General features: G+C 52.0%; 1 protein-coding gene across 3 annotated transcripts in view; it reads left to right on the top strand.

Annotated features, from left to right (window-relative positions):
- The window catches only part of SCARA3 (scavenger receptor class A member 3), a 41,077-nt gene extending 20,959 nt beyond the window's left edge, over nucleotides 1-20,118 (top strand). Inside the window, exons 3-7 of one of the 3 annotated variants that reach the window (XR_009051451.1) lie at nucleotides 874-993; nucleotides 2,314-2,412; nucleotides 3,384-4,427; nucleotides 9,093-9,240; nucleotides 17,476-17,595. Coding sequence is in view for 2 of the 3 variants with exons in the window: in XM_057723361.1 (XP_057579344.1) it covers nucleotides 874-993; nucleotides 2,314-2,412; nucleotides 3,384-4,427; nucleotides 17,476-17,927 (1,715 nt within the window). In the remaining variant the exon portion in view is untranslated. Of the gene's footprint in view, nucleotides 1-873; nucleotides 994-2,313; nucleotides 2,413-3,383; nucleotides 4,428-9,092; nucleotides 9,248-17,475 lie in introns of those variants that run through there. The other 2 variants (XM_057723361.1, XM_057723362.1) reach the window with 2 other exon arrangements.
- The last annotated feature ends 227 nt before the right edge of the window (nucleotides 20,119-20,345 follow it).

The following is a 20,345-nucleotide window of genomic DNA, read 5'->3' as shown; positions in this document are numbered from 1 at the left end:
AAACCAATGACCCCTGAACTATTACTTGCCGTAGGGTTTCTTGGCGGGTTTCAGTATAGGTTCGAGCAGCTATTCTCAACCTTGGCTGTGCATTGTCACTACCCAGGGATGCCTGAGACCCACCCTCAGAAATTCTGATCTCTTTTGGTCTAGAGCATGGACAGGCATCAGGGTTTTTTAACGTTCCTGGTACTCGTAATGTGCAGCTGAAGTTGAACCCACCACTGGTCATTGGCCACCTCCCAGCGTCGCCAGAAACCTGCTTCCCTCCTTCCTCTGTACCAGGGACCAACTGATACGCTGGAGCCATCCGTTTGGTTTCCAGGAGAACTACTGGTTACCTGCAAAGTTTGGGGACTGGTGACCAACCTCCTGGTTGTCCTGGGACTGAGGGGTTTCCCAGAATGTGACTTACAGTTTTAAAACTGAGACAGTCTTGGCAAACCATCCTGGTTCGCCCAATGCCAAGGATTTCCTGATAAAGGAGACTTTCAGTGCTAAATTCCAGGAAAGTCCTAGGAAAACTGGGAGGAGTTGGTCACCCAATGTTGAGGCAAGACTGGCTGCCCCATGAGGTGACTGATGTTTCGGGAAGAGGTGTTTCCCCACACAGTGGGCTGAATGCCATGGAGACAGAATGATGGCGTGATGGGGGGCGTTCTTTGAAGACCCTGACTCTGGTCTCGCCTATTCCTAAAAGCTCTAGGAGCTAGAGAAAAGGCAGTGAAGTGGGTAGAGATGAGGATCCAGGAAAGCTCCCTTTCTGAGGATGGTTCAAAGTGGGATGAGGCAGGCCAGAGCAGGAGAACTGACCCTTTAGCTGCGGCCTCCGCCACTGGCTTCTTTTCTCCCCCACCCCCCCACCCCCAACAGGCCGGCCGGGGCCCCACTGCAGCCGCTGCCAGAAGAACCTGTCTTTGCACACTTCCGTGAGGATCCTTTACCTCTTCCTGGCCCTGCTTCTGGTGGCCGTGGCTGTGCTGGCCTCTCTGGGTGAGTACAGCCTGCCTGCAGCATCCGGCTAGTCCAGGGCTCTACCCCAGGCTGCAGGGGAGTTTCTCATCATGGGTCTGTCCAGCACCAAAACCCCCTACAAAGACAAACACAGATCTCTGTGACTCAGGGCCCAGAACCAGCATCTTCCTGGCTAGGGGCTCTGAATGCCTAATTCAAACCGCAAAGACTAATTCCAAATTTCTGGTCAATAATTAGCTGTGTGGCCTTGAGCAAGGCACTCCACCTCTCAGGACCTCTGTTTTCCTACTGGTGAATGAGAGAATAGGACTAGATAGTAGCTCTCAGTTTCATCCCCATGTTAGAATCATCTGGGAGCTGTAAAAAATAAGGATGCCTGGACCCCACCCCAAGTAATGGAACTAATTTAGTGTTTAAGCTCTTCAGATGATTCTGGTGTGCATCCAGGGTTGAGATCACTGGATCGGATGATTTCAAAGCCCTTTCCATGGTCTTTGTGTTTCTCAAAGTGAGGGTGGATGCCTGTCTGCGTCAAGGTCACCCCCAGGATTTGTTAAAATGCACATTCCTGGGTCTCACCCAGATCTACTAAATCAGAGTCCTGCCAGTGAGGCCCAGGGATCTGAAGTTTGATGAGTCTCATACCTTCAACAGTTTATATAACTGTGGTGGTTCACCCAGGTGCTGTCAGGTTCAGGTAACTTCTGCCTTCTGGACGCTCACAATTCATGTTTAAAAGTGAAAACAAATTTGACATCTTCTTACTGCAATCCCGTTCCATTCTTAGCTTCAGATTAACAAAATCTTTACTAAGGGAAGCCAGTAGGTTTGTTTGCTCCGGTGGACTAGATGTTAGAGATAAGGCTGGGACTCAGGTAGGGCAAGAGGGGCACGGAGATGGATAGGATTCAGAATAATTTTCATTTTCTTTTTATATTTCTTTTTTATTTGTCCCCATTCTATCTTGTGATCAAGTCCTAGTTCTAAAATCTGAGGGGGATGGAAATTACATATGTATATGTATAATTTATGTACTATTATATATTCTAATATATACATATATACCCACATATGTATAAATACACATGTACACTTAACAGAGACATATAACGAGATTGTATCTATGTCTATAGATATATAGATACATAGATATATATTTTTAAGAGATGTATGACAGACTCTAGCTATAGAAACATCTTCCCTTATGGCCATTGGGAAGCCCCATAGAAGAAGAGTGAATTGTTTTGCCTGCAGAGGGGCTGATAAAAATGCCTTCTCAACAAACGACTGCTGTTTCTCTGAGCTAAGACCTTTTCCTTGTCTTGATTTCCCCTGCAGTTTTCAGGAAAGTGGACTCTCTCTCAGAAGACATCTCCCTGGCCCAGGCCATTTATGACAAGAAGCTCGTGTCTATGCAGGAAAATCTCCAAGGGCTGGGTAAGTGTCCAGTGTCCAGATGTGTTAATGACCGTGACGGAAGGCCAATATTGCTTGGGGTGGGGCCAGGGCTCTCCTCATGCCATGGTGCCCTGGAACAGAGCAGCTTTCACCAAGCTTCAAGGCACAAGGGAAAGACAGCCACGGCTCCCTGCCTCTCTGTCCAGCTGGAGAACCATCCATCCAGGGAGGGCTGCTACCCTGGAATACACCCTGGATTGGGGCTGGGGGTTCTGTGTGTGGCACAGATCTAGCCAAAGCCTCCAGGTAGAGAAGCAAGCTGAAGACAGTCCACTCCCCAAATATCCTCACGTGTCTGAAATTATTTTTAAGACCTTCCAAATGTTCTTGAGAAGTCGACCCTCTCATCATCACTGCCTTAAAGTTTGCACAATATACAATCTCTCTATCTCTTGCTTTCACAAGGTACATTCTCATTCTGAGAATGAGACAGGAGGAGCCATAATAGAAGGGTTTAGAGAGGGTCTGCCTGGTGGGAAGAGAAAGTCCTGTTCTGCCCGCTGAGTGACATCTGGCAAGTCACTTTTCTGAGCCTCATTTCTCATCAGTCACGGGGGTAAAAAAATCCCTGCACCCTCTTCTCCACGAGCTTGTGAGAGGCTCGAATAAGCACAAATATTAAACTATGGGGAGAAATTTTAAAAATAAAGGTAAATGGAAGGTCTTGGCAACTTCAGAAACGTTATGAAGATATATTCTTGAGAATTTGGTGGTGAGATGGAGAAAACATCCTAAAGTGTACATTTCAGGTCAGAGTAAAGATATTTGGTAGAAATAAGATTGCGTAGAGGATGGCAAGACTTTTCCAAAAGAGATTTCAGAGCAGGTTTTAGGAAAGGAAGAGGGATAGGAAAGCCTCTTGCTAATTCATTATGCTCTAAAATATTAAAGAAGCGACCTTTGTCCCATGATCCTTCAGCGACTCAAAATGTTGTCCCTTTCTCTTGAAGATCTGAAAGCCCCGAACAATTGCTCTTTCTGCCATGAGGCTGGACAGCTGGGGCAGGAGATCAGAAAGCTGCAGGCAGAGCTGGAAGGAATTCAGAAGATGCTTCTGGCTCAGGAGGTTCAGTTGGACCAGACCTCCCAGACCCACGAACTACTCTCCACCACCAGCGGACAAATCTCCCAGGAGATGGGTAATTGCTCCTTCTCCATCCACCAGATCAACCAGTCTCTGGGGCTCTTCCTGGCCCAGGTGAGAGGCTGGCAGGCCACCACAGCCGGCCTGGACCTCTCTCTGAAGGACCTCACTCAGGAGTGCTACGACGTCAAGGCTGCAGTGCACCAGATCAACTTCACTGTGGGGCAGACTTCCGAGTGGATCCACGGAATCCGGCGGAAGACAGACGAGGAGACCCTCACCCTCCAGAAGATGGTCACCGACTGGCAGAACTACACGCGGCTCTTCAGCAGCCTGCGCACCACCTCGGGCAAGACGGGAGAAGCGGTCAAGAACCTCCAGGCCACCCTGGGGACCTCGTCCCAGCGCATCAGCCAGAATTCCGAGAGCATGCACGACCTGGTGCTGCAGGTCATGGGCTTGCAGCTGCAGCTGGATAACATCTCATCCTTCCTGGATGACCACGAGGAGAACATGCATGACCTGCAGTACCACACCCGCTACGCCCAGAACCGCACGGTGGAGAGATTTGAGACACTGGAAGGACGCATGGCTTCCCACGAGATCGAGATCGGCACCATCTTCACAAACATCAATGCCACTGACAGCCACGTGTACAGCATGCTCAAGTACCTGGATGACGTGCGGCTCTCCTGCACACTGGGCTTCCACACCCAGGCCGAGGAGCTCTACTACCTGAACAAGACCGTCTCCCTCATGCTGGCCACCACCGACCTGCTCCGGGAGCGCTTCGGCCTGCTCAGCGCCCGCCTGGACTTCAACGTCCGCAACCTGTCCATGATCGTGGAGGAGATGAAGGCTGTGGACACACAGCACGGGGAGATCCTGCGCAACGTCACCATCCTACGAGGTGAGAGCCAGATGCAGGCCGGGCGGCCGGGGCGCTCCCAGGGGGCCTCAGTGATCTTGGGAGACACAGAAGGACCTGTTTTTCTGGCCAAAATCTCACTGGGCTGATACAGCCCTGGCAAATGCCTGGGGCGACTGGCAGCTTTCATGTTCTCGCCAACCTCTTTTGGAAAAGTGTTGTGGCTCTTCACTTTGCCATAAAGTTGGGGTTTTTATGTGGGGATTTGTTTAATTGGGTCCACAGAAAGATATAGGCAGAGTTTATCTTTTGGAAATTCTGTCTCCTCTTGTTTTCTCCTTCCCACCCCATCATTGGTGCTCTCAACCACCTGCCCCTCAGAGGCCTGTCACTCTGATGCCCTCTGCTCCTCCCACTCACCCCTGCATTAGGCAGAGTTCTCCAGAGAAATAGGAGAGAGAGAGAAAGGAAGAGAGATTATAAGGAGTTGGTTCATGTGATTATGGAGGTTGGCAAGTCCAAAATCTGCATAGCTGATGTCCTAGTTCAGGTTCAAAGGCTGGAAGCTGCTGTAGAACCAGGGAGAGACAGTGTGTCCATTGAAGGCTGTCAGGCTGGGGGATGCTCTGTTACTCAGGGGAGGGTCCGCCTTTGGGTCTCTTCAGGCTTCAACTGATATAAATGAGGCCCACCCACATTGGGGAAGGCAATCTGCTTTACTCGGTACTAATTTAAATGTTAATGTAATCCACAAATACCCTGTGGACACACCCAGAATAATGTTTGGCTGACTCTCTGGATACCCTGGGGCCCAATCAAGTTGACACAGAAAATGAACTATCACAAGCGCATCCCTCATCAACTTAAATCCTACTTAATCCCCAAATGAATACAGTAACAAGGTTATAATTCTAACGTACATGATATAACTACCCTGAGTACAACCCAAAGTGCACCCACGCCTTCCCCAGAAGAAGAGGTAAAGTCCTTGAGTGATGTTTGCTCTTCTTAATATCCCATAACTTAAATATTATGACATAAAGTTAACAACCCTTAAACACTGTGATATGAAGTCAGTACCTTTTGAACTTAAATTTGTTACATGATAAGGGGATAAGAGAGGGAATAAAACAAAGATGTTGTACATATACGTACACAACGATGTATAATCAAAACCCAGTGAGGAGGTACTCCTGACAACTGCAGTCCTTGTTCATGTAACTGGCCAGACAGTCCTACCCAGTGTTTAGCACGACCTTCTTCCACTGCTCATTCCCTATTCCCTTTGCCTTCAGCAAGCACCTCAGCTGGTTGTGCTTATTTACCTGGTGGGGTGATCCAAACCTTCCTTCCCAAAGGGCTGTTAGTAGTCCTGCCTGCATTGGGTTGTTGTAATTCTCCGTCGACCTTAATCTCAGGACATGGTAATACTGAGAGACACCCTCAGTGATCTCCTGGATTCCAGACAGGCTCCTTTTGTTTCCTCCGTATGGAGAAGTAGTCTGATTTCTCCGTGGCAGTCAGGGCCAGTCACCCCAGTCAGCACAGTAACTTCTTTGCCTGTTATTTCGGAGGCATGAGGAGCCCGAAGTGATCAGGCAGCAGTCTTAACTTCCAGTTCAACGGCCTCACGTCTCCTGGCAGAAATATCTCCCTTTGGAACTAAGATCTCTAGGCTGGCAGAGCATAAGTTTCTGGGAACAAGAGGCAAAAAAAGTTTGTTCGTGGGTCGCTAGGGGTAATAGTGAGTGGCGGCCTCCCATTTCCCCTTCTTGATCCTTGGACCCGTGAATCCTGGCTGTCAGAGAAATAGCACCATATTTTGGATGCTGATTCAGAGCATATACAGTCCTGTAAGGTGTTACCACCAAACTGGCACTGTAAGTGCGTCTTCAAAAGGCCATTCCACCTTTCTGTTCAGCCAGCTGCTTCAAGATGGTGGGGGACATGGCAACGCCAGTGAATTTTATGATCACGGGCCCATTGTTGCACTTCACTTGCTGTGAAATGAGTTCCTCGATCAGAAGCAATGCTGGGCAGAATACCATGACGGTGGATAGTGCATGCTGCAAGTACCTGGATGGTGTTTTTGACAGAAGCGTTGCATGCAGGGAAGGCAAATCCATATCCAGAATAAGTGTCTAAACCAGTGAGAACAAAACACTGCCCCTTGCATGATGGAAGTGGTCCAATGGAGCAAGCAACCTGCCACCAGGCAGCTGGCTGATCACCCTGAGGAATGGTGCCGCGTGGGGGAGTCATTGTTGGCCTCCACTGTTGGCAGATTGGGCACAGCAGTGGCTGTAGCCAGGCCAGCCTTGGTGACTGGAAGTCCGTGTTGCTGACTGCATGCATAACCTCCATCCCTGCTACCATGGCAACTTTGTTCATGAACCCATTGAGTGATGACAGGGGTGACTGGAGAAGAAGCCTGACTGGAATCCATAGAACAAGCCCTCCTCTTCACTTGATTATTAAAATCCTTCTCTGCTGTGCCACCCTTTGGTGAGCGTTTACATAGGACACCGGGAGATGGATCTCAGCTAAAACTCTGTTGATCACCTGACAGCCGTAAGTCCTTACTCTGACTGATGGGTCACAGTGATGGTTGGGTCTCCTGGAATCAGTGTCAATTCAGAGCTTGTGTCCAATAGTGCCCGAAAGTTCTGATTATTTCCTCTTCCCCAATGTACAGTTGTGCTGGCAAAAGGCCATAGGGCCCTTTGGGGAAGGCTGGAAAAATGATTAATAATAAATATTGTTGGCATTGTACAAGGGTCCTTCCTCAAGGGGACCTGGCCCCCCCTTCATTCAGGGAGTTCTGGGTTTATAAACTGGCTTACGTCTGAGAATTGGTTGAGGGTTCGTGACACTGTTTTCATGATTCAAGTTAGACTTCCGTTTACTTGACCTAGAACTTTTCTGCTTACACAAAACAAGTAAGAATTAGTAGGCTTCCTATCTTTCACTTCTAGGAACCCCATGATGAAATAGCCAACACCATCCGTCTGCAGGAGTCAGGCCATTCTGATTGCGGCGTTGACCCTGCTGTCCATCACAGGGACCACGCCCTCCTTGGGGCTTGAGTGCAGCCACTTGGTCCCTGCCACACCTGATCCAATCACTCGCACTGTGGTTACATTTCCCAGTTCTGTGCCTGCAGTTCCCACTGTGAAGTCTGGCCCACAGAGAAGAGCCAGGGATGCCAGGGCTCCCGTCTCAAATTTATTCCGAACAGTCGTGGGGAAAGGCATGTCTTCTGGACCTTCCCACGGGTGTGAGTGGGTCTCAAGTGACAAATTCACTCTAACATTCCAGTCTCCCTAAGTCATCAAATCCCTTTTTCTACATTAAACCAAAGCAGGTCTGGCAATTCTGTTTTTTAATTTATTTTTTTATTGAAGTATAGTTGATTTACAATGTTGTGCCAATTTCTGCTGTACAGCAAAGTGACTCAACTATACACATATAGACATTCTTTTTTTAGTATTCGTTTCCCTTATGGTTTATCACTGGATATTGAATATAGTTCCCTGTGCTGTACATGAGGACCTTGTTGTTTAGGTCTGGCAGTTCCAGTTCACTCAGTGTGGGTCTCCTTTTGGCCTGTATTTCAGCCAACCAAGGAAACAAACTGTTGGGGCCCTGTCTACCTCCCCGAGATGCAACGTTAGATGCAGGATTCCTGCTTGGTGAGCCTGTAGCAATAAATGACGCCTGGTCCAACTTTATGTTCCTTCCACCATTAGGTCCCACAGCCTTCATACCCATCCCCACACATGGCCCAGATTTCTATCTGCAGGAATCAGAAAACTCAAGTAGTTCTTTTGGAGGGTAGGGCAGCTCCTCATGGGTCACACTCTGAACCTCACCTGTAGGGGCTGCTGGGACGTGAGCCGGGTGATGGGTCTAGGAGCCGCGAGGGCTGGCGGGGGTGGCCCTGAGGAGGACCCGCCCTGTCTTGCTCATCAGCTGCCTCGGGGGCGGTCATCACCCTTTCCTCAGGCAACGCAGGGCTACTACCCTGGGACGGGGTGGAGAGGCCACTTCTAGCGGGGACAGAGACTCTGCTGCCACTGGCAGAGACACTCATCAGAATTTAGGGCTCAAGGTCCCCAGCTCCATCAGGGGCTTCCCACACACCCCCATTCCAACTTGCAGGATCCCATTCCTTCCCAATCTGTGTCCTCACTTTAGCAGGAGACACCCTGTGAGGCTGGGAGTTCAACTCGCTTTGTAATTCAGCCCATCACAGGAAGAGATTGTGGGTCTGATTTTCCGCGATTGCAGCCCTGTGTCTATAGGAGGTAAGGGTCTCCTTCAAGACAGATGTAGAAGCTTTCAGGTCATTTATTGGTCACTTGAGCTGGGAATTCGAATCCCTGAGCTCATCCTTTTCTTTCCCCACTTCGTCCAGTAACATCAGAAGCAACCAGCCAATCTCATTATACTTGTTATTTTGACCAAAACATTCAAAAGTATCATATGCATGGTCACATAGATCCTTGCTTAGGAATCTCCATTATTTTGGTATCTCTATTGCCAGGGACTCTCAGGTTGTTTTTACTACTGGATACAGAGTCCTTAGCATCTTTAAATCTAATCATAGACAGCTAGTTCCAGAAAACCCAGACCAATTCAGAAAACTCATCTCTAAAATTCCGTTCACCTGGAATCACTCTTGGTACCAAAATCTGTATTATTCAGGCTTCTCCAGAGAAACAAACCAGCCAAGAAGACGTATATTTATCCTGTATCCATTAGGCTCTCTGGAGAGAGAGACTGATTTATTATAAAGAATTGAAGGTATTGATTCACATCGATGTAGAAGCCAGCAAGTCCCAAGATCTGCAGGGTGAGTCAGCAAGAAGACCCTGGAGAGGTGATGGTTTAATTCCAGTCTGAATCCAAAGGTCTGAGACCCAGAGAGCTGATGGTGTAGTTGCACTATATCAAAGGTGGGTTACCAGGCCCACTCTTTTTTTTTTTTTTTTTGATGTGGACCATTTTTAAAGCCCTTATTGAATTTGTTACAATATTGCTTATGTTTTATGTTTTGGTTTTTTGGCCACAAGACATGTGGGGTCTTAGCTCCCCAACCAGGGATGGAACCTGCACCTCCCACCCCTTAACCACTGGACCATCAGGGAAGTGTCCTGGACCACTCTTTTCATTGACTTGAGATGCTCTATGGCTCTGCTTATGAGTACTTCACTCCGAAATAAACCCAGGCTGCTATAACAATACACCACAGACTGAGAGGCTTAGGCAACTAAAATCTCTTGTCTCACAGCTCTGGGGGCTGAAAGTTTAAAGTCAAGGTGTTGGCAGGGTTGGTTCCTTCTGAGGGTTATGAGGGCAGGATTAATTCCAGGCCTTGGCTTGTAGACTGCCATCTTCTCCCTATGTCTCCTTATAACATCTTCCCTCTGTGTGTGTCTGTCTCTGCGTCCAAATTCCCCCTTTTTATAAGGACACAAGTCATATGAGATTAGGGACCACCCTAATGACTACATTTTAACTTGATTACCTCTGTCAAGACCCTATCTCCACGTGAGGTCATATTCAGCGTGGGTTAGGGCTCCAGCATATGAATTTTGAGGGAACACAATTCAGCCCAGAGCAAACACCGTTACCTTTCCATTTTAGTCCTTCACAGCAATATTTCCAACAGTGTTTCTCCTGGAAAATGGCCCCAAAGACTCCTAATTGGGATTCCATACAGGAATTTGTGTGGCTATACTCAATTTCCTGGACCCTTCCCCTGGAAGTGCATGTCTCTGTGGGAAGAATGTTCAACCTGAAAATATAGCAGCTCTTGGCTCTAGAGAGTAGGAGCAGCCACTGAGATCTGGAGGGTCTAGTATGTATAGTCACATTGCAGGGCGGGGCGCAAAAATCTGGGCCTGATCATTCAGGGAGCTCTAGGAGACAGGAGGGCGGGCATCACGCTCCCAGACAGCGCTGTGGTCTCCACAGAGCTCAGGCTTGGAGCCCACCTCCCTGATTCTCTGGTTCTCTTTAACCATTTCGTTTCAAACCTGTGTTACCTTCTTTTTGTATCAGTGAGCATGTCTGCCAGTATTTTCTTTACTCTGGGTTAGTGGTGATGTGGGGAATGGGGGTGAGGTAAGATATTGTTTGCCTATTGTCATATTTTTGCAACAAAGCCAGGTACTGAGTATTTCCTTAGTAACTGAAACAGTTCCACGGTATTTCACCTAAAATATGTATCTGAGTGACTTCTAGGATGCAATGTTCCAGTGAAGGCATTAGCAGGTAGTTCTCATGGTTCATCCTCTGGTAATATTGTTGTTCTTAGGTTGTGTTCAATCTCAGAACAAATGAAACATAAAACTTTCCCCAGGACAAAGCCCATTCACACACTTTGTTTCATTTTAGCCTCACAACCTTTTTCTTTTTTTTAAATGTTTTAACTTTTAATTTTACATTGGAGTATAATTGATTAACAATGCTGTGTTAGTTTCAGGTGTACAGCAAAATGATTCAGTTATACCTATACATGTATCTATTATTTTTCAAATTCTTTTCTCACTTAGGTTATTACAGAATATTGAGCAGAGTTCCCTGTGCTATACAGTAGGTCCTTGTTGGTTATCTGTTTTAAATATTGTAGTGTATACATGTCAATCCCAAGCTCCCAATCTAGCCCCCATCTAGCCTCACAACCTTTGTGGATAAGATGTGTTGCAGGTGTTGGTGTCTTTATTTTTCAGAAAAGTGACCTGAGACTGGGAAAGGTTAAGGGATAGCTCAAGGTCACACTCAGATTAAGACCCTAACCCCTTACCATGGGTCTGAGATGCACACATCTAGGGCCCAGCCAGAAGAGGAGACACTGAGAGCATGAGCTTGCAGATACCAAAAGGGCATTTCCACTCAGGTCCCTCTTAGGTGTCGTGCATGGAACAGACTGGAAAAGAGGGAAATAGCACCAAAAGTGTTATAAGGGAACCATTTGAGAACCTCTTTGTAAGTATAACCCAACAATAGCCCTGGGACTTTATATTTGCTCCTGTCCTAATAATGGCAGAGTTCTCATCCAAGGACCCCATGTTAACTGGAGAGCAAGGTGGGACACCTCTTAGAGCTACATTTGACTCTCAGTTCAACCTCTGCATATTTGTTTACATTGTGTCTTTTGGCCAACATTCCTCTTGGTTGTTAAATCACCACATATAAAGTCTCTCACATCTGAAAGGAAATTTCAGGGACAAAATGTACAACCCTTCTTACAGGAACACATGTACATCCCTTCTTACAGGGATGTGTCATTCATTCATTCATTCATTCATAGACAGCTGCTGACAGGCTCTCACGCTGGGGCTGGCAATGAGGTCTCCCTCTGGCTGGAGCCGAGCTGCTCTCTAGAGTAAAGAAAGAGGGACAGCAATGGCCACAGCCAGTGTGGAAGGTGCCAAGGGCTGACTGAGGGGCTGGGGCTCTTAAGCAAAGGATTCTAATTTGCTCTGGTCTTTAGGCAGAATCATTTCATCCTTCCGGGCCTCTGGTTTTTTGGAATTTTTGTTTTGTTTCCTGTGTAAATCAATGGATAAGACCAGCTGTTGTCTTAGACCTCTTCCAGCTCTGTGATTAATTCTGAGTCTCCGTTTGCCAAACAGAAAGTCTGTGGTACTTCCATAGTGTCTGTGCCTCTCGTGGAATGTTTCTTCCTGTTCCATAGGAGGACCTCTGTGTGTGTGCTAGACAGTGTCTACGCTAGGACTATCCCTTGGGAATTGAAGCCAGGAAAGCATCATTGCTTACTTGCGGAGCAGCCTTGGACAAGGCTCTTGGCTACTTTCAACTCAGCTTCCTCGTCTGCAAATAGGAATACAGTATCTGCCCTGCCTGTATCCCATGGGCAGTTGTGAGTATCTGTGGTAACAATGGGTAGGAACAGTTTTTGGTAAAATATAAAAGGGTGTCATCACGAAGGGATGCTTCTGAATCTCATTCACGTGATGGTGGGTTCCTCGTCTGGCTCATCATTGCCGAGCACAGTGCTTGACCTTCAGAAGGGTCTCAGGAAATGTTTGCTCTTTGAATGCATCAATGAAAGCATGACCACAGGGCAGAAGGTAAGGACGAGGGATTACACGTGCAAACTCGTCCCTTAAGCACTAACCTCCATCCTCCTCCCACAGACAGTGTCCAGGAGTTTACATGTTGTAAAGGGAAAAGCAGAGAACGTTGCATTATTCTGTTGTTTAGGGCGGAAGAGCTTCCTGGGGCGTAGGCAGGGAGGAAAATGCCTGCTTGGAGGATTAGCGGGTTTGCTTGTTATTGAGAAGCAAGGGCGATCAGTGGAAAGGAGACCTATGCCAGCTTCTGTTGGTGCCTGCAAGAGAGCTTTACCATAACACCTGGCCTATTTCCGATACATTCTTACTTCCAGGGCATAGTCCTTGAGTGTTTCTAAGGCCCTACCACCTACCGGCCTTGAACTCCGGTTATTGTCTTCCCAACCCCACAGAACTGAAGGAATGAATCCTAATTCTCAGCTGAGCTTCTCCACCCCCCGGTGCTTACTTCAAATGCCCACACAGTTTCCTTTCTTCTTTTTCTCCTGAGTCTCAGCCCTGGGCCTTGGCAGCCCTGAGCCCCAGCCCCAGTGAAGCTGCTGAAAACCCTACTCAGGTTCTCAGCTTCTCTGCGCAAACCCATTGCTAGTCAACGAATGCCTTGAGAGGAAAAGAGGCAGAGAAGGTCAGGCTTTCTTCAATGAGTCTCCCTTCTCCCTGGGATTCTGGCCCTTGATCTCTCTCCAAAGCTTTTAGAAGGATGTCTTGGCATTCTGTCTAATAATTCTGGTTGCTCTCAGTGGGAGGTTGGGTCTGTACACATTAATCCATCATAGGCAGATGTAGAAATCCACTGGCATTTTTTCAATGCTCCTCAGGTAACAACAGCCAGGATTGAGAGTCCCTGACCGAGGCTGATATTCTCATTGAACAAAGAGGAGCCTGCAGTCCAAAAAGGACCAAGTGACTTACCCAGCGGCCCAATTTGTTAGTATGGGAACTGGGACTCAGACTCAGGTCCTCTGAAGTTCAGGCCAGTGTGCCTTCCATGGCGCCAGGCCAGTCTCCCGAGAGGCTCCCCTTCTGTTTCTGTCTCCTTCTACCTTTGTAAGTTGGCACGTTGCTTTGGACGGCGGGATGGCCTGCACCCCCTCCCCGCCCATGCACTCCCCTACCCATGGGTGGGCAGGGTTGGCACCCTCAGGACTTGGTGCTTCTGCTCATCCCCCCCCCCCCGCACTCCCAGTGCAGACCGGGAGCAGACCACCTACTTGTCCCAGACGTGCAGTCAGTTGTGGCTCTGCCCTAATGGGCCAGGATGGCCTAATTACAGCCCAGGGTTTCCTGAGTAATTATGGGCCTCCTCGGGACTCCAGGATGCTCTGTTCCTCTCCCCCATCTCTGCACCTTGGCCACTGTTATTCCCGTTTCCTCCTTTGTCTTAAATGTGCCCCCACTGCTCAGAGCAGCACTTAGCTCTGTGCCCCCCCCCCCCCACTTTGCCCTTTAGCCCTGCAGGTACCCAGATCTTATTACAGGCCGGGTGAAGGGCCTCCTGTCGTGGAGAGCCCCGGTCAGCCTCTGTCTGCATCCCTTCCCCCCCCACGCTAACCGCTAAACTTTGCTTGTTGACTTCCTCCCCGGCTGCACCCAGGTCCTGCCAGCTCTCCCCTCTCTGACAGCATGACTCATGGCTGGGCCTGGAGAGACAGGCGGAGGCCCGGCTTACCAGAGGGAGACAGGCCTTTAGGTGACCCCTTCCCAGTTCTGTAGAGACCCTCCCCCTCCTCCAGGCGGCACGAGGGTGGACAGGTCCTGGCAGTGGGAGGGGGTCTGGGGACCAAGCCTGGAGCCTCTCAGGCCTGGCTTTGCATCCTGTCTCCACCCTTCCTGGTGGGTGATGGTGGGCAAGTTGCCACTCTCAGTACCGCGATTTCTCATCTGTAAAATGAGGCGATGATCTCAATGTAAGGTGCTAGGGACATAGGAGAGACTCGGCAGGCAAACATTACCTGATGCTCTGGCCCCTCCCTTCCCCAGGAGAAGGCAGGTCACAGAGAACTTGGGGTGAGCTGGGGCCTTCGTGGGCACAGGGACACCACGACATGGCAGTGAGAGAGGCCAATGCCTACAGCATAGTTCCTGCCCCCGGTGGAGCCCCTGCGCCGAATGTCCTCAAGGCCACTGCCTGGGAGCCCTGCGTAGGTTCTCAGAGACAGGGTCGGCAGCGGCAGGTGTGGAGAGGGCGGTGACCCCGTTCCTGGCAGGCCTCTGTCCACTTGCGCTGGGGGCTGCAGCTCCTGGGGGAGTGAGAAGGACCGTGCGACCCAGGCTCCTGCTCAAACCTTCACCCTGGGCATGTGGGGGCCCAGCCTTCCCCAGCCAGGGAAAGACACCCAAGAGCTTTCCCAGAAAGAGGAGCCCGAGGGAGCTGGAGGGGAGGAGTGAAAAAGAGGCCTGCACTCTGCCTTTTCTCCCTCACAACTGGCTGCTGCGCCCGCAGGGCCCAGGGAGCAGTGGGAATGTGTCGAAGATGGTGGCAGAGGAAGGATGGGGGTCCCAGGGAGAGAGGCAGGGGCTCCTTCTGGATCTGTGGGCATCCTTTTCCAGATGAGATTTCTCAGGCTTTTCCTGAGTCCAGGCTGGGAATGGGGACCATCGATCCAGGGGACAAGAGTGGAAGCCACAGCAGTGGTTATAGAAAAAGAGAGAAGAACCGGGGGGAGCTGGGGTGAGCCCTGGGAGCCGTGTTCCTAGAGGAGGGACAGAGCCAGGAGGAGGGGTGCTCCTGAAGCCACAGGGCCCTGGGGACTGTCAAGTGCAACCTCAATGAGATAGGTGATCTGAGTGCGGATGGGCAGCGACTTGCCCAGCACCTCCCCACGCCCTCCGACTCCCTTCCCCTTGCACAGCCTGCAGGGGCCTCTCCACCTCCAAATGGCTCTGCTTTTCCAGCCCCAGCTGGCCCAGGTGCCAAGGGCAGAGCTGGGGTGAGGACAGGCGCGGTGGCTTTGCCGGTCCTAGCCATTCCTGCCAGGCTGGGGGAGGTGGTCCCTACCGGCCGTCCCCCTGTGCCCTGGCTGTGCCCTGTTGTTCCGGCTGCCGTGCCGCAGGTGCTTGCTCACTCGCTGCAGACAGAAGGGCAGGTCAAGCCGCTCCCAGGCCAGGTCCCCACCCCCGCCAGCCCATGACGGCATCCCAGCCGGTGCTGCTGGCAGGCCACGGGAGCTGAGCCCACGCAGGCCATAGCCTGCTGTGTGTGGGAGGTGGGCATGGGCAGGAGGTGGCAGGGAGCAGCTGCAAAGTTTTTATTGGCCCCGGCAGGGCTGACTCTGTCTGGGCTCCGGTTTCCAGTTTAGATCATCATTGGAGGACAGTGTTCACTGACTGTCTGCTCCGCTTAGAAACACTCAGGGAGGGAGATGAGAGGGGGCACAGCAGGGGCGGGAGTGTAGGGGGAAGCTGGGGGCGGGCAGCAGGCAGCCCTGGCCAGGAGGGACAGCCGTGCGGAAGGGGCCCCGAGGCCGCAGACCTGGCTCGCAGCCACTAGAAGGGCTCCCGGCTCCCACACAGAGGATGCCTTCTCTCTGAGAGGCCCACCTGGCTTCTGGTTTCCACTCAGGGACCCCTGGGGCTACCGTCACCTTTCTGAGCTTAAGTTGCCTCCTCCGTGAGGAGTTGGACTGGAGCCCACAGAGCTCAAAAACTCCAGGATTTTCTTGCAAGGAGGCTGGTGTAACAGCAGAGTTCTCGGGGAGAGCTGGGTATGGGTGTGCGAGTTCACCTCCCAGGCTGAGCCTGGGGGTCAGTGCCTCCACCACCCCATCCCGTGAGCCGCTGCTGAGACCACTGAGGACAGCCAGGCCTTTGCAGCGCCTTGGCCCCACGGGAGCTAAAGCTGTTCTCCACAATTCCTGTTCTCATCGGGCCAGAGGGTTCTCTTTCTTCCGACCCCCAGGGCATCTGACTTGCCCAGAGTGACGGCCACATTCTGCTGTGTGTCCTCAGGGCTGGTACAGCTCTGAGAGGTGGTGACTCTGACCTGCACAGCAGGTGGAAAGGGCATTAAGGTCATTCATTGCATGTCTTCATCCTGGCATCTCCCCCAGGCCCTAGGCTAGAGCTGGGCAGGAGCAGGGGGTCCACAACTGTTTGGTGAATCACCCTCTTCAGGCATATACTGAGCTTTCCCTGTCCCGTGCCTGGGCTCTGTCTCCGTGCCCAGGACTGGGGATGGGAGCGATGGCCCTCTCTGTCTGTGGAGCCCCACAGTCTAGCAGGGTCCACCAGAGAGGTACCAAGGCTTTGCCTTCACTATACTGTGACTTCTCTTTCTACATGTTAACTAAAAGATTCAGAAAATGGTAGCTCCAAGAGCTCAGAGAAGAGGCCGGAGTAGTCAGGGTGGACTTCCTGGAGGAGCTGCCCTTTCTCTGGGTAGTTGCTGTTCCCACTCACTCAGTCACGCTGGGAGGGATCTGCTTCTCATGCCTCACTTTCTTGGCTTTCTCCTCCATGTCCCCTGACTCCATTCCTGGTCCCAGGTGCCTAAAGGTCCCGGGCAAAGCCTGGGGTTAGGATGGGGGTGGGGCGGGAGGTGAGGAGAGCAAAGTCCATAATGAGTGTAGGCGTCCAGTCCGGTCTCCAGAGCAGGACAGATGATCCTGGAGGGCTGTGGCCTTTGCTCAGAGCCATCCAGCTCTCTCAGCCCCCAACCTGAGTGCACATGTGGAACTACAGCCGAGCCCTGAAGTCACAACAGTGAGTGCCAGCCTGGTGCAGGCCTTGTGCCAAGTGCTTATGCATGGTATCTTGGGCTGGGCTCACAGCTTGCAGGCGAGATTCTCAGCCCCACTTCACAGGTGGCCAAGCCAACTTAGAGGGGTCAAGTCAGTGCTCTAAACCCCCAGAGCCTGCAGTCGGCAGACCTGGCCCCTGCAGCTTTGGACCCTCAGGGGTCACAGTGCCAGGCACCCACTTCACAGGACAGCCTCGGGACACCTGCCCTCATGCACTGACCTCTCCCCTCTTCTCTCTGACCCTAGGTGTCCCCGGCCCCCCAGGACCAAGAGGACTCAAGGGAGATGTGGGCATTAAAGGGCCTGTTGGCGGCAGAGGACCAAAAGGAGATCCTGGCAGCTTGGGCCCCCCAGGGCCCCAGGGTCCTCAGGGACAGCCTGGGGACACCGGGCCTGTGGGAGAAAGGGGGCCGGTTGGCCTGCGAGGTTTCCCAGGCCTCAAAGGCTCGAAGGGCAGCTTTGGAACTGGAGGCCCAAGAGGACAGCCAGGCCCCAAAGGGGACGTGGGGCCCCCAGGGCCAGTGGGGCCCCCAGGGTCTCCAGGGCCAGAGGGGCCTCAGGGAAAACCGGGGATCGCTGGAAAGACAGGGTCACCAGGCCAGCGGGGGCCCATGGGGCCAAAGGGCGAACCAGGGATCCAGGGTCCCCCGGGCCTCCCCGGGCCCCCAGGCCCACCAGGAAGCCAGAGCCACTACTGAGGAGGGGCCAAGTCCCACACATTGCCACGCAGAAGGTGGGAAGGGTGCTCAGTTGGAGAGAGACCCCCCCCAAAAGCCACACCTACAGACATTGTCGTCCTTTGGTCCCAAAAGGGGTTCCCCCAGGCCTGACCCCGCACCTCCAGGCTCCCAGTAGCGACTATGCCATAGAAAGCAGCCCCTTACACACACACACACACACACACACGCACGTGCGCACACGCACACGGGCAGACACGCACATTTCCCTGCTGGTCGGGGGCTGACTGGGTTTCCCTGGCTCGGCGGGAGGAGAGGGCAGGAGAAGCCCCTCTCCTGTGACTGAGCCTGCCAGGGAGGTGGCTACCTCGGGGGGATGGTCTTGACTCTAGCTCTGAACTGGTGACCAACACCAGTCTTTCTAGTATCTTCACACCCATCCTAGCTGGCCGGCAGTTCCCTGAGGGTCCCAGGGTGGAAAAGACCCAGGAAGACCTTTGCGGGGGATTATGGTTCAAGCTCTAGGGACAAGGTGGGTTTGGCAACCACAAGACCCTGCTTGTAACCATGGGAGCAGAGTCCCGGGAGCTGCCCCTGCCTCACAGAGGACAGAGCAACTCCACCTGGGCCCTGAGCACTGCTCCTTCAGGAGTTCAGCATCTTTTTCCACGTCTCCAGAAAATTCCTCGCTTCATCCTTGCATCTGCCTCTCAGGAGCATCCCAGGAGGAATCCAAGCAGAAGTGTCATCTGTACTGGGACACTCTCCAGGCCCTGGAACATTCTACCAAAGTGGAGTCCAGCCCCCGGGAAGCTGGAGGAGGAGGAGGCTGCAGTCACTGCCTGTCTACGAAGCTGACTCCCTTGCTCCACTGGGGGCCCCGCTCCAATCCTGGAGTAGCCCATCTGTAGTGACTGGGGGAGGGCCGACCCCTGGGAACAGGGCAGCGCTCCCGTCCCCCACCGGCTCTCCTCCTGCCCTGCTGACCTCACCCCACCGTTACCTAGAATGGCCCGAGGCCTCTCTGCACTGCACAGGCAGCACCACCAGATGAGGGAGTGGGGCCGCATCGCCCTCTGAGGTCACCCCTCCCCCACCTCCATCTTCCTGCACAGCCGGCTGCAAGAAGTGCTGGGACATCCCCAGCAGGGCAAACGCGCAGTGAAGCTGCCCTTGCTTTGTGTTCTAACAGATAACGAACCCCCCCTGGGGTGGGGGCTTGCAGCTGTCTCCTTCCCAGTCTGACCCAGCGGCCAGCCCCTTCCCCATTCCAGAAGCCTTATACCCCCCTTTCTTGTAGCAGGTGTGCAACTGGCTTGCACTCCCTCTGCCCCCACTGCCATGTAGTTCTCCTGTCTACATATGATATCATGCCACATAATATCACTGATGCAGTAAAAAACTGTTCCCAGGAGGGAGGTGTCTTCTGGTCCTTTCTGCCTGACCAGGGCCGTGATACCTTCAGGGGCTCTGCTTACCTGGCCTTTGAAGGGGAACCAGTGGACGAGGGGTCCCTTAGATACTCCGTCCCACTGTGGAGTCCAGGTCTGAACTCCCAGAGAACCCCAGGGAGAACCCCTCACTCCGGAAACACTGAGCTCTGCTGGGAGTTCCCGGTGGTCCTGCAGGGGCCAGGGACCAAGGGGGGCTGAGGGAGTTACCCACAGCGAGCAGAAACCCAGGGGAAGCAAGGTGAGCTTACTAACCTCGCAGCAGGGCCCTAGAGCTCTTGGGCTAAGACAAGATTGGAAAATGAGACAGGACACCTGAGTGATGCCCCCTGCTCCCCCATCTTGTCTCTAGGATGAGGCAATAAAATAGGAAAAAAAATGGGGGGGAGACCAGACGTGCCCCAGAGAACCTAGCCCTCCAGGGTGGACAGGAAACAAAGACCAGCTGGGTCCTCTGTGAATCAGCTGGGCCTGTTCTTGGAATCAGGGGTGCGTGAGGGGGCTGTGCCCTTGGCCGGCTCTCAAGGCATATGTCTTAGTCTGTTCAGACTGCTAGAACAGAATACCACAGACTGGGCGACTTCTAAACAGCAGAAACAACGTAAATGATGAAGGTCATCCACCTTCATGACCTAATCCCGTCCCAGAGGCCCCACCTCCTGATCGCATCACGTTGGGAGGTTAGGTCTCAACATAGAAATTTGTGGTAGGACACAAACATTCAGACTATGTAGCATAGTAACCTCATTTGTCAGTAAAACATGGCCTAGTGCAAGCCCTGTGCCTTGCTTTGCTTTTTTACTTTTTTTTTTCAGGGGTGGGAGGGGTGGGGTGTGGGAAGGGGTGTAATAGCCAGAATCCTCCAGAGAGAGGCAGGCTGAGAAGTGCTGTGATCTGCAGGCTGGAGGCCCAGGAGAACCAATGGTGTGGTTGCAGCCTGAGTCCAGAGGCCTAAGGGTAAGCCCCAGACCCAGGGCAGAAGACCAAT

This window comes from Hippopotamus amphibius, chromosome 2 (assembly GCF_030028045.1).
Source record: "Hippopotamus amphibius kiboko isolate mHipAmp2 chromosome 2, mHipAmp2.hap2, whole genome shotgun sequence".
Lineage (NCBI taxonomy): Eukaryota > Metazoa > Chordata > Mammalia > Artiodactyla > Hippopotamidae > Hippopotamus > Hippopotamus amphibius.
This window is presented reverse-complemented; position numbering and strand designations above follow the sequence as displayed.